This window comes from Schistocerca nitens, chromosome 12 (assembly GCF_023898315.1).
Source record: "Schistocerca nitens isolate TAMUIC-IGC-003100 chromosome 12, iqSchNite1.1, whole genome shotgun sequence".
NCBI classification, from domain to species: domain Eukaryota; kingdom Metazoa; phylum Arthropoda; class Insecta; order Orthoptera; family Acrididae; genus Schistocerca; species Schistocerca nitens.
Window position 1 is genome coordinate 119,752,780 of NC_064625.1, and position 27,623 is coordinate 119,780,402.

Below are 27,623 nucleotides of genomic sequence, written 5' to 3' on the forward strand. Positions count from 1 at the left end.
TATCTGTAGCGTGTCGTGACCATATGTCAATGAATGGAGCTACAGTGAATTTATGAAATCGCTTCAATCATTTGTAATAGCCCTGTATATTCGCCATGAGGAAGAAGTGTACTTTTTGAACTTTCACTGACTCTGTTTACACTGGCTGGTGTTTTTCGTAGTAACAGTAACAGTGAACTTTGAAAAGTACAGTTTTCAAGGTGAAGATAATGGCGAAACCATAAAAAATGACAAACTGTGAATGGAAAACGTCTATAAGGCTAAAAAAAACAGTATGTGGCAACAATAACGAAAATAAAATCCCACTGATGATGCTGTAACTCCAACGAAACACGGGTGAAAGAATGTAAGACTGCGATTTGCTCAAGGTGACTCACCCCAAAACACAAACTTATTTGTAAGCAACCATGGACCAAAGAGCTTCAGCCTCAAGGTGACTATTCCATCATCACTATGTGACATGTGTTCAACTTGTAATCTCTTCCCAAGATACCATTAATTCCACTGGACTGTTCTTCCAGTTCATTTGCCTACTCTGACATAATTCAAACGTCCTTGGCCAGATTCAGAATTTTCAAGACTCCAAGGAATTACAGACATTGGCTGCGAGTTGGCATTGCTTGAAATCTACGGGCGAAGTTGAAAATTTCCGCAGGGCCGAGATTCGAACACGGGTCACCTGCATACTAGGCAGATGCTCCGACCAGTAAGACACCCGGACACAGTGGTCATTGCAACTGCAAGGACTACGTAGCACGTCTCCCGTCAGACCCAAATTCTCAACGTATCCACGAACTTCTAATGTAGGGCCCGTTCGGCATTAAACTCATTAATCGCAGCATTTCGCCGATTCCCGTAAGAGTTCGAGCTTTGTATATACTGGCCATTAAAACTGCTACACCAAGAAGAAATGCAGATGATAGGCGGCCGGGGTGGCCGCACGGTTCTAGGCGCTACAGTCTGGAACCGCGCGACCGCTGCGATCGCGTGTTCGAATCCTGTCTCGGCCATAAATGTATGTGATGTCCTTAGGTTAGTTAGGTTTAAGTAGTTCTAAGAACTAGGGGACTGATGACCTCAGAAGTTCAGTCCCATAGTGCTCAGAGCCATTTGAACCATTTGTAGATGATAAACGAGTATTCATTGGAATAATATATTATACTACAACTGACATGTGATTACATTTTCACGCAGTTTGGGTGTATAGATCCTGAGAAATCAGTACCCAGAACATCCACCTCTGTCCGTAATAACGACCTTGATACACCTGGGCATTGGGTCAAACATGGCTTGTATGGCGTGTATAGGTACAACTGCCCATGCAGCTTCAACACGATACCATAGTTCATCAAGAGTAGTGACTGGCATATTGTGACGAACCAGTTGCTCGGTCACCATTGACCAGACGTTTTAAATTGGTGAGAGATCTGGAGAATGTGCTGGCCAGGGCAGCAGTCGAACATTTTCTGTATCCAGAAATGCCCGTACAGGACCTGCAACATGCGATCGTGCATTATCCTGCTGAAATTTAGTGTTTCGCAGGGATCGAATGAAGGGTAGAGACACGAGTCGTAACACGTCTGAAATGTAACGTCCACTGTTCAAAGCGCCGTCAATGCGAACAACAGGTGACCGAGACGTGTAAGCAATGGTACCCCATTCCATCATGCCGGGTGATACGCCAGTATGGCGATCACGAATACACGCTTCCAATGTGCGTTCACCGCTATGTCGCCAAACACGGATGCTACCCTCCTGAACCCACCGATTCCATATTCTTCTATATTGGATCTCGACCAACGCGAGCAGCAATGTTGCGATACGATAAACCGCAAACGCGATAGGCTACAATCCGTCCTTTATCAAAGTCGGAAACGTGATGGTACGCATTTCTCCTCCTTACACGAGGCATCACGACAACGTTTCACCTGGCAACGCCGGTCAACTGCTATTTGTATATGAGAAATCGGTTGGAAACTTTCCTCGTGTCAGCACGTTGTAGATGTCGCCACCGCCGCCAACCTTGTGTGAATGCTCTGAAAAGCTAATCATTTGCATATCACAGCAGTCTGTTGTTTTTGATCCACCAGCCATTATGAATTGAGAGACAAAGGTTCGAATTCTCTTCCGGTACAAATTTTTAACTTTCCCCATTGATATCAATCAATGTCCCCTCGCATCCAACGTCTGTGATGCCATTCCGTCGTTTATGGCTACTGGGTCAAAAGGCGTCTATTTTTTCAGAAACGCTGCATGTGCAGATTGACTGACACCATGGATAGTTTACAACTTCATTCTCATCTAGTGCCTCCCTTTCCTGTCGTTCAACTCTTCCAACTGCTGCCGCGTTACTGTACGAGTCTTCCCCCTATACTTAACCCCTCCCACTGCTTCAGTCCTGACAGCGGGCCGCCACGCCCCCGCCGCCCCTGGCCGCCAGTTTAAGCGCGGAGCCTCCCGCGCCGGGCATCGATCGCAGGACCCCTGGCCCGCTAATCCGGCCGCTCGGCGCGTCGCTTTGATCAGCCGCGTCTGCCGCCGCCGGCTAATGGAACGGCAGCCGGCCTGCTCGCACCTAATTACATTCTGCTCCCTTAATTACGCTCACTCACTCACTTTCTTTTTTCAAATGAGCTCTCGCACGCGCGAGCGCAATTTCGGGGTCGTGCCGGAGGCAGATGAGGTCGCCGAAACTGGGGGATGGCCAGCACAGTAGCGGCGGGCGGTCTGGCGCCTGCAGCTGACGCGTGGAGACCCCGCGGGCTTCTGATGGCAGGCTGAGCTCCGTGAGGTGCTGTTCGTCATTCCAGAAATCTCCCATACATTTCTGAACGGTCCTTCCCTTCTGTCAACCCGGAGCTTCCGTAGCGCCTAGCAAGGGGAGACGCGCCATGGCGGCTAGAATCCGTGCCTCTGTCTCACGTGAGCGAACTGTTGATAACGCCGCGCGGCGACTGCAAGAAGATGTCAGTCTCCAGCAGCTGGATTGTTCCACGTGAGGGAACCGTGCGAAGCGGAGGCGGTCGGTCGGTTTGATATTTTCGCGCGAAGTGGCCGCAGTTTCCAATACAATTTACGGTGAATGATATTTTCATCAGTGTTTTTCAAGCATGATGTTTGCCTCTACATCAATATTCTGCAAATCACTGTCAAGTGCACAGAAGAATGTACGTCCCACTGTACCACTTATTAGGACTTTTTCTCATTCCAATCACGCATTTTGTGCAGGAGACATTTTCGTGGTGACTCCAAATGTCACGCAGCCGTGCGGAGGTGCATCAAACGGGGCACTAAGCTCATATGAAACTATTTTAATTATTATCTGAATCGGTATTTTTGCAGTCAAGTGTCAAATGTAGCGATATATCATTACAAAAAATGGCTCTGAGCACTATGGGACTTAACATCTGTGGACATCAGTCCCCTAGAACTTAGAACTACTTAAACCTAACTAACCTAAGGACATCACACACATCCATGCCCGAGGCAGGATTCGAACCTGCGACCTTAGCAGTCGCGCGGTTCCGGACTGCGCGCCTAGAACCGCTAGACCACCGCGGCCGGCGATATATCATTACAGGTGAAGTGGTGACAAAGCTAATTATGGCCCTACTCCATTACTAATAAACAGTCTTTGATGACTGAGAATGATCACACAATATGCTGTAATTATTCTACACGACGGTGAATTCTGAATATGGTGGCAGGCAATTATAGCTGGTTGGGTGGTTGGTTGATTTGCGGGAGGGGACCAAACAGAGACGTCGTCGGTCCCTTCGGAATAGCGAAGGATGTGGAAGGGAGTCGGTCGCGCCCTTTCAAAGGAACCATCCCGGCATTTGCCTGAAGCGATTTAGGGAAAGCACAGAAAAATCAGGATGGCCGGACAGGGTTTTGAACCGTTGTCCTCCCGAATACGACTCTAGTGTGATAACCACTGCGCCGTCTTGCTCGGTTAATTACAGCTTGTGCTTGGATTTACAGGAAACTAAAATAGAGTATCAGACGCCTTTGTATGAAGATCATTTCAGAAGCGTTGTTAGACAGTCTACCTGGCAAACTAATATCATTACACGTACCTGTAAAGCATTCAGATGGATCTAAATAAACAAAAGGTATCAGTGGAAACTGAAATAATTAAAACGTGTACTTAATTAGCGATTATGTCTTGTGACGCCGGCCGAAGTGGCCGTGCGGTTAAAGGGGCTGCAGTCTGGAACCGCAAGACCGCTACGGTCGCAGGTTCGAATCCTGCCTCGGGCATGGATGTTTGTGATGTCCTTAGGTTAGTTAGGTTTAACTAGTTCTAAGTTCTAGGGGACTAATGACCTCAGCAGTTAAGTCCCATAGTGCTCAGAGCCATTTGAACCATTTTTTTGTCTTATGACGTAGTAAGAAACAGGTATGGATTAAAACTAATTAAGTCGCACAGATTACAGAAAATATTAATGTTTGCAGTGTTTAGTATTCTTCTCTGATGAGATACTAAACAAAGAATACTAAACACTGTTACAAACAGTTAAAAGTTTCACCAAAGAGACTACAGTTCCTTCTGTACCTCGATAGATAAAAGAGAGTTTCAAGTACTAATGATATGGCAAAATGCACACCTCTTTGCGCGCTTTCTATTTCTTGAACCGTTTCTGAAAACCAGCATGTGTTCCCACCATATGTTTCACGTTGCTCGCAGTCAGATCTGGGGACACTGCGCGCAGCCCCCCCCCCCCCCCCCCCCGTCCAGATATAAAAACTCATATGTAGAGAACGGAGATACGTAGTAGATATCGTTCTGCTCTCAGCGTTAAATACGACTTCGATATGTTAGATACATTTCGTACACAGCAATGTATGACCTAGAATGTTGTTGTTGTTGTTGTGGTCTTCAGTCCTGGTAGGATGCAGCTCTCCATGCTACTCTATCCTGTGCAAGCTTCTTCATCTCCCAGTACCTACTGCAACCTACATCCTTCTGAATCTGCTTAGTGTATTCATCTCTTGGTCTCCCTCTACGATTTTTACCCTCCACGCTGCCCTCCAATGCTAAATTTGTGATCTCTTGATGCCTCAAAACATGTCCTACCAACCGATCCCTTCTTCTAGTCAAGTTGTGCCACAAACCTCTCTTCTCCCCAATCCTATTCAATACCTCCTCATTAGTTACGTGATCTACCCACCTTATCTTCAGCATTCTTCTGTAGCACCACATTTCGAAAGCTTCTATTCTCTTCTTGTCCAAACTGGTTATCGTCCATGTTTCACTTCCATACATGGCTACACTCCATACAAATACTTTCAGAAACGACTTCTTGACACTTAAATCTATACTCGATGTTAATAAATTTCTCTTCTTCAGAAACGATTTCCTTGCCATTGCCAGTCTACATTTTATATCCTCTCTACTTCGACCATCATCAGTTATTTTACTCCCTAAATAACAAAACTCCTTTACTACTTTAAGTGTCGCATTTCCTAATCTAATCCCCTCAGAATCACCCGATTTAATTTCACTACATTCCATTATCCTCGTTTTGCTTTTGTTGATGTTCATCTTATATCCTCCTTTCAAGACACTTTTTTTTTTTTTTTTTTTTTTTTTGTGGTTTTCGGGCGCACAACTTCAATGGTCATTAGCGCCCTGACTACTCTAAGAATGCACCGCGAGGCACAAGTTGACAACAACAACTAAAAGGGAAAACACAATAAAAGACAGACTGACAGGCATAGGATTAAAAAACATCAAATGTCCTTAGCGAGGTTTGTCAAATTGATAAAACAAAGAACACGAGCAGCTGCTCGTGGGTCATCCGCTAAAATGGCATCTAAAGTAGTAGGCAGGTTAAGATCGAGGCGCAGTGTTTTAAGTTCGGGACAGGACATTAAAATGTGACGAACTGTCAGCAAGTGCCCACATGGGCAGAACGGCGCCGGCGCAGCCGTCAGCAGATGGCGATGGCTGAACCGGCAGTGTCCAATTCTTAACCTTGCTAAAACGACCTCCTCCCGCCGAGAAGGGCGTGAGGAGGACGTCCAAGCCACGGGAAGAGGTTTTAAGGCCCGAAGCTTGTTGTCGGTAAGTGCAGCCCAATCGGCATGCCACAGCGACACAACGCGCCGACAAATGACCCTGCTAAAATCGGACGAAGGGACACAACAAGAAGCTGTCCGAGGCTGGAGGACCGCAGCCTTGGCCGCGGCATCTGCAGCTTCGTTCCCAGGGATACCGACATGGCCAGGAACCCACATAAAGCTAACCGGCGTACCGACGTCCACCAGCTGCTGAAGAGAGCGTTGGATCCGGTGTACGAAAGGGTGAACCGGGTACGGATCACTGAGGCTCTGGATGGCGCTCAGGGAATCTGAGCAGATGACATAAGCAGAATGTCGGTGGCGGCAGATGTACAGAACAGCCTGGTAGAGGGCAAAGAGCTCAGCTGTGAAGACCGAACAATGGCCATGGAGCCGGTATTGGAAACTTTGTGCCCCGACAATAAAGGAACACCCGACCCCGTCATTGGTCTTAGAGCCATCTGTATAAATGAAAGTCATGTTGTTGAACTTCGAACGAAGTTCCAAAAAACGGGAGTGGTAGACCGAACCGGGGGTGACCTCTTTTGGGAGCGAGCTGAGGTCGAGGTGAACGCGGACCTGAGCCTGGAGCCAAGGTGGCGTGCGGCTCTCGCCCACTCGAAAGGTTGCAGGGAGTGAAAAATGAAGGTGTTGAAGGAGGCGACGAAAGCGAACTCCAGGGGGTAGCAAGGCAGAGACATACAACCCGTATTGAAGGTCAAGAGAGTCGTCAAAAAAGGAACGATAAGAAGGATGGTCGGGCATTGACAGTAGCCGACAGGCATACCGACAAAGCAGTATATCGCGCCGGTAGGTGAGTGGCAATTCGCCAGCGTCAGCATGAAGACTCTCTACGGGACTGGTATAAAATGCTCCGATCGCAAGTCGTAAACCCCGATGTTGTATGGAGTTGAGGCGGCGTAAGATGGATGGCCGTGCAGAGGAGTATACGAAGCTCCCATAATCCAGCTTGGAGCGGACGATCGACCGATATAGACGAAGTAGGACGGTTCGATCCGCTCCCCACGACATACCACTGAGAACACGGAGGACATTTAAAGAACGGGTACAACGGGCGGCCAAATATGACACATGTGGAGACCAGCTAAGTTTCCTGTCAAAGGTAAGGCCTAAAAATTTGATTGTCTCCACGAGTGGGAGAGCAACGGGACCGAGTCGTAAGGACGGTGGGAGAAACTCTTTGTAGCGCCAGAAGTTAATACAGACCGTCTTCTCGGCAGAAAAACGGAAGCCATTGGCGACACTCCAGGAGTAAAGACGGTCAAGAGAACGCTGAAGACAGCGCTCCAAGACACGTGGACACTGCGCGCTGCAATAGATGGTAAAATCGTCCACGAAAAGGGAGCCTGATACATCAGCTGGGAGGCAATCCATTATTGGATTGATCGCGATGGCGAAGAGAGCGACGCTCAAAACTGAGCCCTGTGGCACCCCATTCTCCTGGCGAAAGGTGTCGGACAGGACAGAACCCACACGTACCCGAAACTGTCGATCCATTAAAAAGGAACGAATAAAAAGAGGGAGGCGACCGCGAAAGCCCCACGTATGCATGGTGCGGAGAATGCCCGCCCTCCAACAGGTGTCGTAAGCCTTCTCCAAATCAAAGAACACAGCCGCGGTCGGGCGCTTCCGCAAGAAGTTATGCATGATGAAGGTCGACAAGGTAACCAGATGGTCGACAGCAGAGCGGCGCCTTCGAAATCCACATTGTACATTGGTAAGTAGGCGTCGAGACTCGAGCAGCCAAACCAATCGAGAGTTAACCATTCGCTCCATCACTTTACAGACACAGCTGGTAAGCGAGATGGGTCGATAACTGGAGGGCAAGTGCTTGTCCTTCCCCGGCTTAGGAATCGGGACAACAATAGACTCGCGCCAGCATGCGGGAACATGTCCCTCAATCCAGATGCGATTGTATGTACGAAGAAGAAAACCTTTACCCGCAGGAGAAAGGTTCTTCAGCATCTGAATATGAATAGAATCAGGCCCTGGAGCGGAGGACCGTGATCGGCCAAGTGCGGTTTCGAGTTCCCGCATGGTGAATGGGGCATTATAACTTTCACAATTCGAGGAGCGGAAGTCACGTGGCCTAGCCTCCTCGGCCTGTTTGCGGGGGAGGAAGGCAGGGTGGTAATGAGCGGAGCTCGAAACCTCGGCGAAAAAGCGGCCGAAGGCATTGGAGACAGCCTCAGGGGCCACAAGGACTTCATTCGCGACCTTCAAGCCAGAAATTGGGGAGTGGACCTTAGTGCCAGATAGCCGGCGCAGGCTACCCCAGACAACAGAAGAAGGAGTAGAACTGTTGAAGGTGCTGGTGAAAGCAGCCCAGCTGGCTTTCTTGCTTTCTTTAATAATACGACGACACTGAGCACGTAATCGTTTATAATTAATACAATTCGCCACTGTAGGGTGGCGTTGAAAGGTGCGTAAAGCACGTCGACGAGCACGTATAGCGTCCCTACATGCTGCGGTCCACCAGGGGACCGGTACGCGACGTGGAGAAGAGGTAGGGTGAGGGATGGAATATTCAGCAGCAGCGAGAATGACTTCCGTGAGGTGTGCGACCTGACGATCGCAGCTTGTGAAGGTTTGATCCTGAAAGGTCGCCCTGGAAGAGAAGAGCCCCCAGTCTGCCTTGGAGATGGTCCAACGAGAGGAGCACGGAGAGGGAGTATGCTGCAGGAGATGGATAATACACGGGAAGTGGTCGCTCGAATATGTATCAGCAAGGGCATACCACTCAAACCGGCGTGCAAGTTGGGGAGTACATATAGAGAGGTCTAAATGGGAATAGGTATGAGATGTGTCCGAAAGAAAAGTAGGGGCGCCAGTATTGAGGCAGACAAGATTGAGCTGGTTGAAAAGGTCTGCTAACAAGGAGCCCCTCGGGCAGGATGCTGGAGAGCCCCAAAGAGGATGGTGGGCATTGAAGTCTCCAGTTAACAAAAATGGTGCAGGTAGCTGAGCAACAAGTTGCGTCATGTCTGCCCTGGTAACGGCAGATGACGATGGAGCGTAAACGGTACAAAAGGAAAACGTAAAAGTGGGGAGAGTAATGCGGATGGCAACTGCCTGCAGGCCGGTGTGCAACGTGATGGGATCGTAGTAAATATCATCCCGGACCAGCAACATAACCCCTCCATGAGCTGGGATACCTACCACAGGGGGTAGGTCAAAACGCACAGAGGTGTAGTGTGCCAAGGCAATTTGATCGCATGGGCGTAGCTTCGTTTCCTGGAGGGCTACGACGAGCGGACGATGCGAGCGGAGCAGCAACTTCAAGTCCTCTCGGTTGGAGCGAACGCTGCGAATATTCCAGTTAATAAGTGCCATCGGAAGAAAAGGAAGATGAGAGAAGGGGTCACCTCGAAGGCCGCTGAGGGCCTGGCTTCGAGCGAGCACTGCCGCCGCTATCAGTAGGCGGACAGTCATCGTCCATTGGTTCTATAGGTTCATCGGCCATCTTGGGAAGATGGCCGGGAGGGGGAGCTTCCTCCGCCGGTGAACGGCCAGATGTTCGGCTACCAGCGGTGCGGCCAGGCGAAAGGGATGACGGCCTGGGGCGGCAACCGCTGGGTGGCGCAGGAGAAGAAATGCGCCGTGGCGGAGAAGGAGAACTGTGCTTCCTATTAGCCTTCTTGGATGGTCGTTTGGTGGAAGTACCGGACGAAGGCTGGGAGGTCGAGGTACGTAGGAAGTCTGCACGGGACGGTTCCTTCTTGAAGGCCCGTGCATCTGACTTCTGGGTCTTCGTCTTAGCAGAAGCTGATGAAGGGGCTGGTGTCTGTGGGGTGATGGGACGAAGAGGAGACGTCGACCGCGCGATCTTAGCACTGGCCGAACGGACGACCGTGGTGCTGAAGGTCAGATCGCATGTCTGGGTTGCTACCTCCCGGGTAGTCCGAGGAGAGGCGAGGACAGTGCTGTATTTCCCCGCTGGGAGCAGCGTGGGCTTCCTACTAGCTAATAGCTTGCGAGCAGCCGAGGTGGACACTTTCTCTTTGACTCGAATTTCCTGGATACAGCGTTCTTCCTTATAGACAGGACAGTCGCGGGAGGATGCGGCATGGTCACCCTGACAGTTCACACAACGAGGAGACGGAGGTGGACAGTCACCCTCATGGGCATCCCTGCCACAAGTGACACATTTAGCCGCATTGGAACAAGACTGTCGAGTGTGATTGAAACGCTGACACTGGTAGCAGCGCGTAGGTGTCGGGACATAGGGGCGAACAGAAATAACCTCGTAGCCCGCCTTGATGCGCGATGGCAGCTTAACACTATCGAAGGTTAAGAAAAGTGTCCGGGTCGGTACAAGGTCATTGTTGACCTTTTTCATGACCCGATGGACAGCCGTCACGCCCTGCTCAGCGAGGAAAGATTGAATCTCCTCGTCAGTCAAACCGTCGAGGGATCTAGTGTAGACCACACCACGAGACGAATTCAAAGTTCGGTGAGCCTCCACCCGGACAGGGAATGTGTACAGGAGTGTGGCCCGAAGCAGTTTTTGTGCCTGAAAGGCGCTCTCAGTTTCTAGTAATAAGGTACCGTTACGCAACCTGGTACAAGATTTGACAGATCCGGCTATGGCATCTACGCCCTTCTGGATAACGAAAGGGTTGACAGAGGAAAAATCCTTTCCGTCCTCAGATCGAGAAACTACGAGGAACTGTGGGGCAGGCGGTAGTATTTTTGTCACAGTTGGCTGGTCACGTTTCCGTTTGTGGGTCGAAGTCGAAAGCGATGGAGTAGAATCCATTGCGGAGGAATCCCCCATGATTGCCAGCGTCTCCGATGGCGCGCTCCTTCCTTGTGGGGACCCTCTCAGAGGGCACTCCCGCCTTAGGTGAATGTTTACACCTCAGGTCACACCTCCCGAGAAACAGACGGAGGGACCAATCGGCATGGTCAGAAGGTATCAGCTCAGGCAATCACCCCTCCCCGGGCCTGGCCTTTACCAGGGGGTACGCGCGTGCCTTACATGTCTACCCAGGGCGGGGACTTACGCGTTACCCCGTCACCGGCTACGCGTGCGAACGCGTGGGTCGGCCTTCAGACACGCACAGGGAGGAAGGAAGGAGAGGAAAAAGAAGAGAGAGGGAGAAAGAGGACAGACTGTCTCAAACGCCGAGGCGGAGACCAGAGAAGGCAAGGAGAAGAAGGCAATGAGAAAGCAAGGGGAAGGAGGCAAGGAGAAGGCAAGGAGAAGAAGGCAAGGAGAAGTCAAGGGAAAAAGTAAGGAAGACAGTGAAGTGGAGAAGAGCAAAGAAAGGAACCAACAAAAGGAAGGAAGAAACGAGAAGGAAAAACCAAAAAGACCACGATTATAGGTCGTGAAACCGTCCGTCTCCGGACGCAGGCGCTAACTACCCCCGTGAGGGGGATGGACTCCTTTTAGTCGCCTCTTACGACAGGCAGGAATACCTCGGGCCTATTCTAATCCCCGGACCCGCAGGGGGGCTTTCAAGACACTGTCCATTCCGTTCAACTGCTCTTCCAAGTCCTTTGCTGTCTCTGACAGAATTACAATGTCATCGGCGAACCTCAAAGTTTTTACTTCTTCTCCATGAATTTTAATACCTACTCCGAATTTCTCTTTTGTTTCCTTTACTGCTTGCTCAATATACAGATTGAATAACATCGGGGAGGGGCTACAACCCTGTCTCACTCCTTTCCCAACCACTGCTTCCCTTTCATACCCCTCGACTCTTATAACTGCCATCTGGTTTCTGTACAAATTGTAAATAACCTTTCGCTCCTTGTATTTTACCCCAGCCACCTTCAGAATTTGAAAGAGAGTATTCCAGTTAACGTTGTCAAAAGCTTTCTCTAAGTCTACAAATGCTAGAAACGTAGGTTTGCCTGTTCTTAATCTTTCTTCTAAGATAAGTCGTAAGGTTAGTATTGCCTCACGTGTTCCAACATTTCTACGGAATCCAAACTGATCTTCCCCGAGGTCCGCTTCTACCAGTTTTTCCATTCGTCTGTAAAGAATTCGCGTTAGTATTTTGCAGCTGTGACTTATTAAACTGATAGTTCGGTAATTTTCACATCTGTGAACACCTGCTTTCTTTGGGATTGGAATTATTATATTCTTCTTGAAGTCTGTGGGTATTTCGCCTGTCTTATACACTTGCTCACCAGATGGTAGAGTTTTGTCATGACCTAGAATGAACCATATGCAAAGTCTACAGAATGTGTTCCTACCTCTGCAGACACAGTTCCGTGCAATGAGTTACATAATTTGATACAGCATGCTAACTATCGAGGGAAAACATCGATAGTTTTCTTAAAATTGGATGGTAAGTACTTCACAGCATCCAGCACGCCCTGTCAAGCGCCTCCCTGAGAATAACGCGGCGGCGCTGCGCACCCAAGACAGAGGATAACAGCACCGAACCACGTCGCGTTGGATCGCTCCAGTAATCGCCGGGTCCCGCCGTGCGTCGATGCGCTTCGGATCACGAGAGGATAGCGCCGAGTGGCGATGGAGACAAATTGCGCTAGTCACTGCTTCGCAGACTCCCTCCGCCACGTTCCTGCCGGACCAGGATTATTTCTATGCACTTGTTACAGACACAGTATAATGTTAAATAAGGGTCACCGGTATAGCTTTGATCCGCGATACAGGTGTGAAACAGGACGTTCCATAGTAATCCAACTACAATACGCAACACAATTGAAGGATCACTTGTTTTGGATCCCTGTAATTGTCTCCCATCGCAACGTGGAAAGTCGAAATTTGTCTGAAAGTTGCCTACAACCTCCCTCAGTAATGGTGCAAAAGCGTGGCGCCCTGCCATATCACCGTCGGGCTCGATGACGCTTCAGACAGAGATGTCGATACACGAGATAAAAAAGGCCAGAGGTCTGAAGTTCAAACTACGCATAAGGTGGGTTAATGATGTGACATTGGCACCAAATTACACCACAATTCTGCGCACCACCACCGTGGTCGTGTCACACGATGAGAAAGTCGTCGCAGCCCCTCTTGCCTACATTTCACCTGATCTTTTCACGCTTTTGTGATGGACGCCAGAACTGCGAATCGCAGCTCAGAATCGATACGAAAAGGCCTCAGGGGGGTGCCGAAGGGGCGTCAGTTAAATCACCTCTTTCCTCGGGGCGTTGATTCGCAACCATTTCGTTGTCGAACACGACAGTCTGCACTTCGATGAACAACGGGACTCTGTTCTTGACAACTCTGGACAATGTCGATACCTCCAGACGTATCAACACCTTTCTAAGGATATCGTGGTTCTGCATCTCGATTGAACGTGACGGCATCCCTTTGGAACGCTGAGCGACCACAGTTTTTGCAAGTTGGAAGCACTAGCGACTGTTCAGAGCCACGTGCACAGGTTGGAAACACTAGCGCCCGTTCAAAACCACTCGACGAAATTTCAAAGTGATCCGAATGCTTTTCCAGCACTGGTGTTTTGTGCACCCTTTTGGTGTGATCTCGCCGAGGGGCCGGATGTGTTGCGACATCGACACATGCGTGAATAATACAACAATGAGTCCCTCCAACACTCTGCGATTCAGAAACACCCTTGGTACTATCCGCCCACTTTTATACAGAATTTTCAAAGTGTATATATACAGAGAGAACCTGCGCACTATTCTTACAAGCCCGCAGGCAGGCATCTGGAACCTGAGGGGTGCCTACCCTCAGACGCTTAGAATTACTCCCCATGTTGTCTCTGTAAAGGCATATTTTTAAAATTCTCAGTGAAGGTGGGCAGATGCTGACCTGGGGAGTCTTAGAAGGACCCTTTGCCAATTGATTCACTCATCTGTCAATATCACCCCGCAACCCACCCCCATCGCCCCACCTCCCCGTCCGTAACCCGTGATCATGCTGTGGGACGACGCGAAATAGAAGGTTTGAGAAAGAATAAACAGTCTTTCCTGCTTCGGCTCACATTCAAATTTCGTCGAATGGTTTAGAACGGTCCCTAGTGGTTCCAAGCTGTACACAAGAGCATTGTTATTTGCGGTCACACTGTACTCTCAAGGAATGTGATTACTTTCAACTGGAATGCAATATCGTTGGGCTGAAACGTCGGGGATATCAGCAGTGCTGAAGGTTGTACAGAATGTCACAGCCTGTGGCTCACCGCAGTGCGAACTGTCGTTTCCGACAGCGGAATGTGTGGGAACCAACTCCCCCAAGGGATGGGGATTTCTCATCGACGCTCTTTATGCCTCCCAGTGAGATCTCTTCATGACGATTCCGAGTCCGCAGCTCGTGGTCTAGTGGTTAGCGTTGCTGCTTCTGGATCACGAGGTTCCGGGTTCGATTCCCGGCGGGGTTGAGAATTTTCTCTGCACAGGGACTGGGTGTTTGTGTTGTCCTCCTCCTCCTCATCATCATCAGTGGCAGTGACTAGACTGGACAGTGAAGAAATTGGGCTCTGTAACAATTGCGACTTTGTACGAGCGCTGATAACCGCGCAGTTGGGTGCCCCACAAACCAAACACCACCACCACCACCACCACCACCACCACCACCACCACCACCACCACCACCACGACCACCACCATCATCATGTCGATTCGGAGCGGCGGTGTGTGAAACGTGTACTTCGGCAACCCGTAAGAAAACCGCGTGACTGCAACACTTGGTATCACGGTTCTGAAATGTTGGGAAAAAGGGGGTGTTACGACCTCCCATCGTGTCAGACATCCACGACGACGTTGGAAGAACTGTGGTGAATTTTGGTGCAAATGTGACATCATTAAACCACATTATACATCACATCAGGTTCTGAGCTACACCCTTTTTTTCTCCGACACCTTGCTGTATGAAGCATCGCCTAGTCCGAGGGTGATGTCGCAGGGTGCCACTCTTTTCCACCACTACAGGGGAAGAAGAATGAGCCGAATTCAAACTTCTGCATCTCCATAGGCGCCAATTATGAGGTTTCAAAAAAGTGATCGTTTAACTATGCTGCACAGTGTACATCCAAAAACTCTCAAATCAGACTACTGGATTCGAAAACAAGCTAAGAAAACAGTCAGTACACTGTCTCCAACCAAATTACCAAATGGTAAACTTAAGGACTCAAGTAATGTTCGCATGGTGTGTCATTGACAAGTAACATAGCTCGATGAAATTTGGACCCTACACAGAAAAAACTACTACAATATAGCACAGAAAGTAACTCACAGAAATGCTCAATAACACCTACAGTAATGATACTTTTATTCCAACACAATAATTACACTAAAAACACTGCAGTTTCATGATGGTCGAATAAAGTGGGAGATGCTTGTTAATAGGGTGTGTATCAGCACCGACGGCAGTGCATGCTCTCCAGCATGCTCCCACGCTCGCCAGAAGGTTGGTAAGGAGTTTTCGTGGCAGGGGCTTCCATTCCTCGACCAGTATGACTGAAAACTGCTCGATGGTCGTCGCTACATGTGGACATGTTGCCGGACGTCTCCCCAACGCATCCCACACGTGCTCGATAGGATTTACAGGTTGAGGGAACGGGCAGGCCAGTCCATTCGGTTGAGGGAACGGGCAGGCCAGCCCATTCGGCTGAGGGAAGAACGGGCAGGCCAGTCCATTCGGCTGAGGGAAGAACGGGCAGGCCAGTCCATTCGGCTGAGGGAAGAACGGGCAGGCCAGTCCATTCGGCTGAGGGAAGAACGGGCAGGCCAGTCCATTCGGCTGAGGGAAGAACGGGCAGGCCAGTCCATTCGGCTGAGGGAAGAACGGGCAGGCCAGTCCATTCGGCTGAGGGAAGAACGGGCAGGCCAGTCCATTCGGCTGAGGGAAGAACGGGCAGGCCAGTCCATTCGGCTGAGGGAAGAACGGGCAGGCCAGTCCATTCGGCTGAGGGAAGAACGGGCAGGCCAGTCCATTCGGCTGAGGGAACGGGCAGGCCAGTCCATTCGGCTGAGGGAAGAACGGGCAGGCCAGTCCATTCGGCTGAGGGAAGAACGGGCAGGCCAGTCCATTCGGCTGAGGGAAGAACGGGCAGGCCAGTCCATTCGGCTGAGGGAAGAACGGGCAGGCCAGTCCATTCGGCTGAGGGAACGGGCAGGCCAGTCCATTCGGCTGAGGGAATGGGCAGGCCAGTCCATTCGGCTGAGGGAAGAACGGGCAGGCCAGTCCATTCGGCTGAGGGAAGAACGGGCAGGCCAGTCCATTCGGCTGAGGGAAGAACGGGCAGGCCAGTCCATTCGGCTCACATGCTATTAAGAACAACTTCCAGTCAACATAAATCGCGGTGACTTGAGTATAATCGGGTATGAGCTCATTTAATTGAGTATTTCTTTCAGTTACCTTCTGTGCCACATTGTAGCAGTTTTTCTATGTATGGTCCAAGTTTCTGAAAGAGCTATGATTTCTGGTATTGAAACGCCATGTGGAAGTTATTTTCGTCCTTAAGCTTAGCGTATCAGTCTATATTAGATACACTGGTACGGAATTTCAACTTGGATCAAAGTTGTTGGTTTGTGTCTCTCCTCCTAACCTTGTTGACAATCTAGTACAAGGCAGTCGCTAGCTCGCTGCGGCTCCAAGTTGGGTGCGTGTGGCCTGCACCGCAGAAACCTCGCGTCGCTTTGCAAACGGCAGAAATCAGAGGGCCGTGCGCTGCCGATAACCTGCGCGGCGAGTGGGGGACGGAATGACGGGATGCCGCGGCTTATTAGCGTCCCGTGCCGCGCGTGTTTTACCGCCGCTGGCGGGGGCGGAGGGGGGCGGAGGGGTCGGAGCCCGGCGGCGACAAGTTGTGGAACGCGAGCCGCCGCATTCCTGGGCTCATTACGGGCCTGTAGTACACGGCGCGCGGGGGCGGGGAGGCGGCGAGGAGGCTCCCGCCGCCCCCTCACCGCCGGGCGGCGCGGATCATTAGCGAAAGCGAGACGAGCCCCGAGCTGCCGGCGCAACGCGCCATCCGTCACGGGAGGCGAAACGCGAAGCCCGCAGGGAGCCAGGTACCCGAAACGGGGGTACATTCCGAGCGTCCTACCCTAACCCTCTCAATGTCTATAATAGGAAACTACAGGGTGTCCTGTGAGACTGGACAGCAGCTGATTGAACGATCAATGTTTAATAATTTGTTCTAAGTAGTCGCCTTTAATCCTGTAGAATTATTGAGCAATTAAAAGACAAAGTGCAGTGCACTAGAGAAATCAGTATAAAGGCAGGGCTCCTACGGAAGTACTATACGAGGTGTGGCTAGAAAAAAACCGGACTAGTACTGGTGAAACAATGAAACGAATGCAATAAGGCTGAAAGTCGCGTGGCCTGTCACGTGACTCTCGCTCCGCCTACTGCTCGAGTTTCATCTGCCTCCTGCACTCAGTCTGCCCGTGGCGTCTGTTTTAAGTAGTTGACGTTTTGTCTGTGCGTCGGAAAATGTTGAGTGTACAGAAAGAACAGCGTGTTAACATCAAATTTTGTTTCAAACTAGGAAAATCTGCAAGTGAAACGTTTGTAATGTTACAACAAGTGTACGGCGATGATTGTTTATCGCCTACACAAGTGTTTGAGTGGTTTAAACGATTTAAAGATGGCCGCGAAGACACCAGTGATGACACTCGCACTGGCAGACCATTGTCAGCAAAAACTGATGCAAACACTGAAAAAAAATCGGTAAACTTGTTCGACACTTTCCTTGTCAACTCCTGTTAACTCAGACACTGCTCTGATTATTAAACGGCGATCTTGTCGAACAAGTTTACCGATTTTTTCAATGTTTGCATCAGTTTTTGCTGACAATGGTCTGCCAGTGCGAGTGTCATCACTGGTGTCTTCGCGGCCATCTTTAAATCGTTTAAATCACTCAAACACTTGTGTTCGCGATAAACAATCATCGCCGTACACTTGTTGTAACATTACAAACGTTTCACTTGCAGATTTTCCTAGTTTGAAACAAAATTTGATGTTAACACGCTGTTCTTTCTGTACACTCAACATTTTCCGACGCACAGACAAAACGTCAACTACTTAAAACAGACGCCACGGGCAGACTGAGTGCAGGAGGCAGATGAAACTCGAGCAGTAGGCGGAGCGAGAGTCACGTGACAGGCCACGCGACTTTCAGCCTTATTGCATTCGTTTTATTGTTTCACCAGTACTAGTCCGGTTTTTTTCTAGCCACACCTCGTACAGTGTCTGTAGCATGCTGTATCGAATTTATTATGAAAGTGGTAGATTAAAATAAAGACATAAACAATCATGGCGGAATTACATTGTTTCTTTCATAACAAGTGTAACAAAATAAGCCGTTTGCATCTCCTGGGAGGAAACTGGTATAAAGGCACTCTCTGCCCTGTTGTGATATTGCATTGTTAGTACATCGTCCAGTCTACGTTTTTCCTTAGTATCTCAAAAATCTCGTCGTCACTGATTTTGTTAGAGTCTGTAGTTCTTGTAGCGAAACTGTCACTCATCCTTCTCGTATCGCACTTTTCAGCTCACATAAGGCCTCAAATTGCTTTCCATTGGGATAAACACCTTGCAAGTATTTCCCAAAGGGGTTCAAATCCGGGCTACGTGCAGGCCAGGGCAAGACATCGATATCATTATCTACTAATCACTTTTGATTGTAGCAGTAACATGCACAGATGCATTATCTTGTTGAAATATTACATTCGTCCCAAGTTCTCATACATTCTAATTAGTTGTGTCTCTACCATCTCAGTGTACAGGTCTGAGCTCATTCTAGTGTTCGACCAAGCAATGCGCGATTTACCTGTAGCGCAAAACTCTGCAAGAATGAAACACTTCTACCACCAAAACTTCTGTTTTGTTCTCATATCATGCGGATAATATCGAAATCGATATACCCAAATAAATTAAACTACTTATGTCTCAAAATCACTTATTTCATTCGGAAGGCAATGACACGTTTTTCAGTAAACTCCAGTCCATCCTGTTTGTGTTTTGGTGTTAGAATTTGTTTCTGCGCTTGTTTCTTGAATGTCTGTCATCTGAAAAAAACGTGCCCTACACGTCAGGCAGTTACTGAAACTGTAAATCAGCAATAACTTGAGAAGAATAACGGTTTGTGGCCCTTGCTTAGCGCAAAAGTAACCATTTTCTAATTTGCCCACATTTACCGTTACGTCCAAGTCTTGGACCCAATCTAAGGAAATCATGAAACACTGTATTTCAGCGGTTCAGCTTCTTGGTGATTTGACAATCAGAGTACTAGGGTACGCACCGATTTTTGCTCTTTTGTCACATGACAAGAGTTTTCTGTGTAGCATTGTCACAGTCGTGATTCATGTACACAACACGCAATGCCGCTAATGGTGTCTGTTTCGTATCTTCAGCAGAGGCACGAAGACACACACAAACACCACAAAGAGCCGATTGCTTTTCTACAGAGTTCCACCCTCCACCACCTAACTTGATGATGTCCTGCTATTGATATCAAATCCGATACCATTTGAGTGAGTTTGTCAGTATACTGGATCTCATACTATTGCATATACACTGTGCACGACAATTCCAACCACCAATATTAATTTTCCTGCAAATATTCAAGCCTCTATACTGATTTCCACTACTATATTTGTATTGCTTAACCCTAGAAATACGAATGCATATTCAGTGACGTGTACTATCAAGGGAGGAGGAGGGGGGGAGGGGTAACTTTATGATTACCACGAAAAAAATTTTGAAAGTTTCGTTAATTGTTTTTACTTCTATCAACGACATTCTTTCTAGAAGTTTACTGATGTGTAAAAATTGCGTATTAGAAATTACTGAAGTAGTGCAGGGTACAACGTAAGCCTGAAATCATACACTTGTAATATACAGGGTGAGTCACCTAACATTGCCGCTGAATATATTTCGTAAACCACATCAAATACTGACGAATCGATTCCACAGACCGAACGTGAGGAGAGGGGCTAGTGTAACTGGTTAATACAAACCATAAAAAAATGCACAGAAGTATGTTTTTTAACACAAACCTACGTTTTTTTAAATGGAACCCCGTCAGTTTTGTTGGCACATCTCAACATATAAACAAATACGTAATCAGTGCCGTTTGTTGCATTGTAAAATGTTAATTACATCCGGAGATATTGTAACCTAAAGTTGACGCTTGAGTACCACTCCTCCGCTGTTCGATCGTGTGTATCGGAGAGCACCGAATTACATAGGGATCCAAAGGGAACGGTGATGGACCTTAGGTACAGAAGAGACTGCAACAGCACATTACGTCCACATGCTAACACCTTTTTATTGGTCTTTTTCACTGACGCACATGTACATTACCATGAGGGGTGAGGTACACGTACACACGTGGTTTCCGTTTTCAATTACGGAGTGGAATAGAGTGTGTCCCGACATGTCAGGCCAATAGATGTTCAATGTGGTGGCCATCATTTGCTGCACACAATTGCAATCTCTGGCGTAATGAATGTCGTACACGCCGCAGTACATCTGGTGTAATGTCGCCGCAGGCTGCCACAATACGTTGTTTCATATCCTCTGGGGTTGTAGGCACATCACGGTACACATTCTCCTTTAACGTACCCCACAGAAAGAAGTCCAGAGGTGTAAGATCAGGAGAACGGGCTGGCCAATTTATGCGTCCTCCACGTCCTATGCAACGCTCGTCGAACATCCTGTCAAGGGTCAGCCTAGTGTCAATTGCGGAATGTGCAGGTGCACCATCATGCTGATACCACATACGTCGACGCGTTTCCAGTGGGACATTTTCGAGCAACGTTGGCAGATCATTCTGTAGAAACGCGATGTATGTTGCAGCTGTTTGGGCGCCTGCAATGAAGTGAGGACCAATGAGGTGGTCGCCAATGATACCGCACCATACATTTACAGTCCACGGTCGCTGTCGCTCTACCTGTCTGTGCCAGCGAGGATTGTCCACGGACCAGTAATGCATGTTCCGTAGATTCACTGCCCCGTGGTTTGTGAAACCCGCTTCATCGGTAAACAGGAAAAACTGCAACGCATTCTCTGTTAATGCCCATTGACAGAATTGCACTCGATGATTAAAGTCATCACCATGTAATTGCTGATGTAGCGACACATGAAACGGGTGAAAGCGGTGACGATGCAGTATGCGCATGACACTACTTTGACTCAGTCCACCGGCTCTCGCAATGTCCCGTGTACTCATGTGTGGGATCATGGCAAACAGCAACTAACACACCAACTGCACCCGCTTCTCCTGTGACGGGCCTGTTACGGACCCGTTTGCGTGCTACGACCATACCTGTTGCATACAGTTGGCGGTAGGTGTTTTGCAATGTGCGGCACGTTGGATGCTCTCTGTCCGGGTACCGTTCTGCATACACCCTGCAGGCTTCAGCTGCATTTCGTCGACATTCGCCATAGATGAGTATCATCTCCGCCTTTTCAGAGTTCGAATACACCATGGTCACAGTTCCTACAACACTACACTATCACAGACGTCTGGTAACACGGTGTACTACAGTTGGTCCGCATGCGGAGACGAATGCAGAATAACAATAGCAGCAAGCGCTACATGCGGACACTGCGACAGCTAGACCAAACCACAACAGTGCACTACAGCCACACTGGTAAACACGGTCGTCATCGTAAACATGTCCCTGCAGATGCTGCTCGCCGACCGTGGCCCGTGTTTGTTACAACACGCAACTGAACGTCGGAGGTTTCAAGCGTCAACTTTAGGTTACAATATCTCCGGATGTAAATAACATTTTACAATGCAACAAACGGCACTGATTACGTATTTGTTTATATGTTCAGATATGCTAACAATACTAACGTGGTTCCATTTAAAAAACGTAGGTCTGTGTTAAAAAAACATACTTCCGGGCATTTTTGTATGGTTTGTATTAAACAATTACACTAGCCCCTCTCCTCACGTTCGGTCTGTGGAATCGGTTCGTCAGTATTTGATGTGGTTTACGAAATATATCCAGCGGTAACGTTAGGTGACTCACCCTGTATTACTGCTTCAAAATTCCTCCATTGTCCTTAATATTCTATCTAAAATGAAGTTCAAGATCTTTCACTCCAATAGCACTCTTTAAATCTGATATAACGGAAAAAGTACAGGGTGTTCTATCAGCCTGAAACTGTAGATAAGTAAGACATCACTCGTACAAAATATGATCGATGTCGTTGCCACTGCGTAAAGTAAAGATGTGATTTCTACATGCGTAGGACTTTTGTAACTGTAATGATGGAAAAAATTACAGGGTGTTCCTCTTGCTGTAATGTATGAATCTCTGCGCTGGATATTATAGTATACCCAGGTCGGTTCCTTTAATACTCTGGTTCAATGGTTTTTCTCCCACTTCTAGAAACATTAAGTGTCCGTTAATCAAACTACACTACACACTTTATCTATTGCGGATTTCATCAATGAAGCAGCATCGAAAAACAGAAAGTATTACTTCACCCTAATATTTATCGTCGAACGTATTATTTTCAATATGATTAACAAGTCACATCACTTTTTATGTATCACAAAGAGAAAAAAAAAGCAAGAGGGCGAGACTGAAGTCTGAAACCACCTACTAATAACAAACTAGTTGAAGAATATTCGTTAGCCGGCCGAAGTGGCCGTGCGGTTAAAGGCGCTGCAGTCTGAAACCGCAAGACCGCTACGGTCGCAGGTTAGAATCCTGCCTCGGGCATGGATGTTTGTGATGTCCTTACGTTAGTTAGGTTTAACTAGTTCTAAGTTCTAGGGGACTAATGACCTCAGCAGTTGAGTCCCATAGTGCTCAGAGCCATTTTGAGCCAAGAATATTCGTCAGTGTTTATCACCAACAGCTGAAGAAACAATTTCCTTCGGCAGCTCACTCGTCGGAATTTTTCAGAGGTCAATGTCCAGGTACAGATGTTGAAACTGCGTTGGCACAGGTAAGCGCAGCGTTCATGGGTGGTCTGAAATAACCTCTACTATGAGACAGGCTTAATGTTGGATGCCAACAATTCCCTCCCCCTCCCTACATTTTGACAGGAGCACCACACAGCCTACAAGAGTATACCCCCCTGAGATACGTTGTTGCTGCTGCTGTTGTTGTTGTTGTTATTGTTATTGTTGTTGATGATGTGTTCAGTCTAAAGACTCATTCGATTCAGCTTTCCACACTAGTACACACAGCGGAAGTCTGTTTATAATTGGGTAATTTCTACAACCGACGCACATTTGTCTTTCTTTCTGCAGTCAAGCTCTCCAAAAAAATGGTTCAAATGGCTCTGTGCACTATGGGACAACTTCTAAGGTCATCAGTCCCCTAGAACTTAGAACTACTTAAACCTAACTAACCTAACGACATCACACACATCCATGCCCGAGGCAGGATTCGAACCTGCGACCGTAGCGGTCGTGCGGTTCCAAACTGTAGCGCCTAGAACTGCTCGGCCACCCCGGCCGGCAAGCTCTTCCCTCTGTTACTTAAGCAACTATTTCTTCGTACCTCAGCACTTGCCCTACCAACTTATCTTTTCTGTTAGTCAATTTGTATCGTGAAACACTTTCCTCTTTCGATTCAGTACCTCTTCTTTAATTACTACATCTATCCATCTCATTTTCAGCAATCTTCTCGAACGTCACGTGTTTAAAGCTTTGATTCTCTTCTTGTCTATCACACTCATTGTCCATGTTTCACTTCCATACAAGAACACACTGCATACGCATGTTCCCTTTTTCAGAAAAGCTTCTCACTTTTCATGTCCTCTTCTCTTTGCCATCGTCAGTTTTTTTCTGCCCAGACAGAAATACATCCCTTTAGACAAATGTCGGGATGGTTCCTTCGGAAGGGCACGGCCGATTTCCTTCCCCATCCTTCCCTAATCCCAGCTGGTGCTCCGTCTCTAATGACCTAGTTGTCTACGGGACGTTAAACACTAATCTCCTCCTCCTTCTCTTCCTCTAAACAGCAAACCCTGTCTACTTTTGGTGCATTTTTTCGTTATCCAGTGCTCCCAGCAATATTCAGCATAGACAACATTCCACTACCAATGTTTTACTTTCATTGCGGTTAATCTTATTACCTCTTATCAAGACTAATTCATTCCATTCAACTGATCTTCCAATCATTTGGTGTCTCTGACAGAATGATAATTTCTTTTATAAATTTTATTGTGCCTGAACTGTAATTCTGTTTCCAAACCTATCCTTAGGTTCTTTCACTGGTTGCTCTAGAAAGAGAGCAAATACTGCAGCGTGTAGATCACTGCAGTGTCTCATTCTCTTCTGAACTACTGACACCCCAAACCTCCTGGGAGATTAAAACTGTGTGCCGGAGCGAGACTCGAACTCGGAACCTTTGCCTTCCGCGGTCAAGTGCTCTACGAACTGAGCTACCCAAGCACGACTCACGCCCAGTCCTCACAGCTTCACTTCTGCCATTACCTCGTCTCCTACCTTCCAAACTTCACAGAAGCTCTCCCGGTAGAGCACTTGCCTGCGGAAGACAATGTTCCCGAGTTCGAGTCTCAGTCCGGCACACAATTTTAATCTGCCAGGATGACTCATATCAGCGCACACTCCGTTGCAGGGTGAAAAATCTCATACTGACACCCTTCTTCGTCCATCTACATATGCATCGCACTCCGCAACCCGCCAGACGTTGTGTGGCGAAGGGTACTTTTCCGCGCATGCAAAGAACTATTGTCGGTAAGCCTCTGTATTGGCACTAATTTCTCGAATTTCTTCTAGTGGTCATTTCGCTAGATATATGTGGGAGGAAGTAATACGTTGTTAATTACTCTCCTGAAATTCCAATAGTAAAACTCTCCGTGATGATCAATGTCTCTCTTGTAACATCTGCCAATGGAGTTCGTTGATCATCTCTGCAACGCTCGGGTGCCGACCAAACATCCCGTGACGAAACGCACCGCTCTTCATCGAATATTTTCCATCTCTTCTGTCAGCCCTACCTGATAAGGACACCATATTGATGAAAAATACTCAAGAATCAGTGGGATAAGCGCATTTTTAGGCCACTTCTTTCGCGGATGAGTTACTTTTCCTTAAGATTCTTCATAGGACTCCCAGCCTAGCATCGGATTTTCCTACTATTTGTTTTATGTGGTCATTCTAGTTAAGATTGCTCTGGACAGTTACTCTCAGACATATTACGGTAGACACTATTTCCAGCAATTGGTCATCAATAGCTTAGTTTTACAGTAGTGGATTTCTTCTCCTGTGTATGCACAATACGTCACATTTATTTACATTCAGTGTCAACTGCCAGAGCCTGCACCCTTCATCAATCCTCTGAAGATCATTCTGCAAATAAATTCTGGCATTCCAAATTTGTTTTAGACAGCCATATCTTAAAGAGCTAGCGAAGCTTTCTGCTAGATGATTTACATACATTGCAAACGGTAACGGTCCTTTCACATTTCTTTGGCCTACTGCGGAAATTAAGTTTACTTCTGTCGAATTCTTCCGTTAAGAGCAATGTGTTTGCCTTCAATCGTAAATCTAATTTGACACTCGATAAACGCGTATCTTCTTCACTAAACGGCACTGAGGGACGGTGTCAAATCCTTTCCTGAAGTCATGGAAACGGCTTCATTCTGAGCGTCGTGGATCTCATGGAGGAACACAGCGACATGAGTCTCGCAGGATGTCTGTTTTTGGAAATTTTGCTGATTATTGTAGAGGAGAATATCGTTCCCCAAAATGACGTAATTCTGGAGCGTAAAACATGTTCCACGGTTTTCCGACAGACTGATGACAATGATATACAACTGTAACTGTGTGCAACTGTTCTGCGACCCGTCTTGAAAACTGGGACGACCTACGCTTTTTCCAATCGCTAGGCACCCTTCGACCCTTACATCTGCAATCTGGTTTGTGTACAAGTCGTCGATAATATTTGGTTCCCGGAACATGACCCCTGATAATATCAGAATTCCAGAGCATGTATTCCAGACACCATCGCCAAAAAGTTTTCCGATGGCTACAAATCCTATAAATATGGGGATCTCCGCCTTCAGCCTCTCTATCTCGAAACTTTTAGCGTTAGTAACTGAACGAGGTTATCTTGTAATTGGCACACTAGACTCGTATTAGGTGGTCAGTAGTTCATATCCCCCGTTCGCAATCAGCTTCCGTAAATCATTTCGGCCAAATGCCGGGATGGTTCGTTTAGGAAGATCGCTGTCTATTTCTTTTCCCTACCATCTATCATGACTTCATCGTCGTCAGGGAGTTAAACCCTAATCCTGCCCTGCAACACGTGAAACTGCTGAAGCAGAGGTGACGTATCGGCGAACCCTGCGTTACCAACACTCCTCACGTCCGGCGCGTGTGTTGCGGAGTGGCCAGTTCCCGTGGCGCTCGCTTTTTCGTGCACGGGGGTTGGCAGCCCTCCAGCCAGCTACGGTCGAGGGGAAGGCCCGACGCACTCGACCACGACGACCCACCTGTTGCCGCCCCGGGTGAGAGGGAAAAAAAGTGGGGAAGCCGAGTTTTAATCGCAGTGCTGCCACCACCTGTTGCCAAGTTTGCGTTTTAACATTCGCGGCCGCGAACGTAAATTCTCCAGCTCGGGATAATTCGCCGCGGGGACTTTTGTGGCCGAGCTAATTCCTCCGTCGTCCTCAAAGGCTGCTGTTTTACTAGCGGCACAAAAAAAAGAGAAACTTCTGAGAGCTCGCAGCGAAAGTTGGAAGTAGTGGGGTATAAAAAGGCGAGTGCACAAGAGGGAGCAACATTGTTCACAAAGGCCGAACGCTTAAAATCGTGGTCTCCGTTACTCTGTAGCAGACCTGCAGCACACCTTAGCTTTATAACGTCAGAAGAAGCGCTCTTGAGAAGTGTCAAAGGGTTATTCTGTTCAGTGGCATGACTTTGTTCAGTCTGACGTAGTTGGTCAATTACTGCTCCCCTTTCTCCCTTCAAAGGTTGTTTATAAACGGCAGCTATGAATTTTGAACCGTACATGCATGAAATTTGGCCTCAAGTAAGGGAGCGATCACAATAGCTGCACGCACGAGGTAAGTGGTGTTCTTAAAAGAAACACTTTACAACTGTAACGTTGTGGACAAGTATAAGCTGCTCTTGTTGCGTAATACGCAGGGCACTTGCGTGGGAGGCTGGGAGGTGGGTCATACGCTGCACCGACTCCCCGCGCCCGCCCCCCCCCCCCCCCCCCCCACACACACACACAGTTACAATACAACTTTCTATAATTCACAGACAAACAGCGCACAAAATTATTCTCAGGCTAACAAAATGACGAACGTGAGGAAACGAAAAAATCGATAACAGAAAGTTATCTGCAGCCGAACTGCTCGTTGACTGCAAGTCGTTCGTAAATCGTTACACGATGGGCAAATTTTTAAGAGAAAGATGATTAAGGCAAACTAGGATTAACAGACGCTGTTGTCTGATGCTTCACGAAACCCACTTTATGCGTTCCGTGTGCCGTCACACAGTGCAGGCTCAGTCGATGATGCGTAACTGCATCCACTAGTGGTCAGAACACCACGTGAATCATCTCTCCACGTAGTGAACTGTTCATGGTATCAAAATGGTATCTTTGCCAAATGATAGCAAGGATCAGGTAATTTTTGGCGT

The 27,623-nt window shown here is 48.0% G+C and overlaps 1 protein-coding gene across 1 annotated transcript; it reads right to left on the minus strand.

The window, feature by feature from the left end:
• Positions 1-2,392: 2,392 nt before the first annotated feature.
• LOC126214944 (basic proline-rich protein-like) lies at positions 2,393-17,061 on the minus strand. The gene is made up of 3 exons (XM_049941581.1): positions 16,575-17,061; positions 15,623-16,293; positions 2,393-2,545 (listed from the first exon to the last, which is right to left on the minus strand). Exons 1-3 carry the CDS (start codon positions 17,059-17,061, stop codon positions 2,393-2,395), a joined length of 1,311 nt encoding a protein of 436 aa, XP_049797538.1.
• Positions 17,062-27,623: the final 10,562 nt, after the last annotated feature.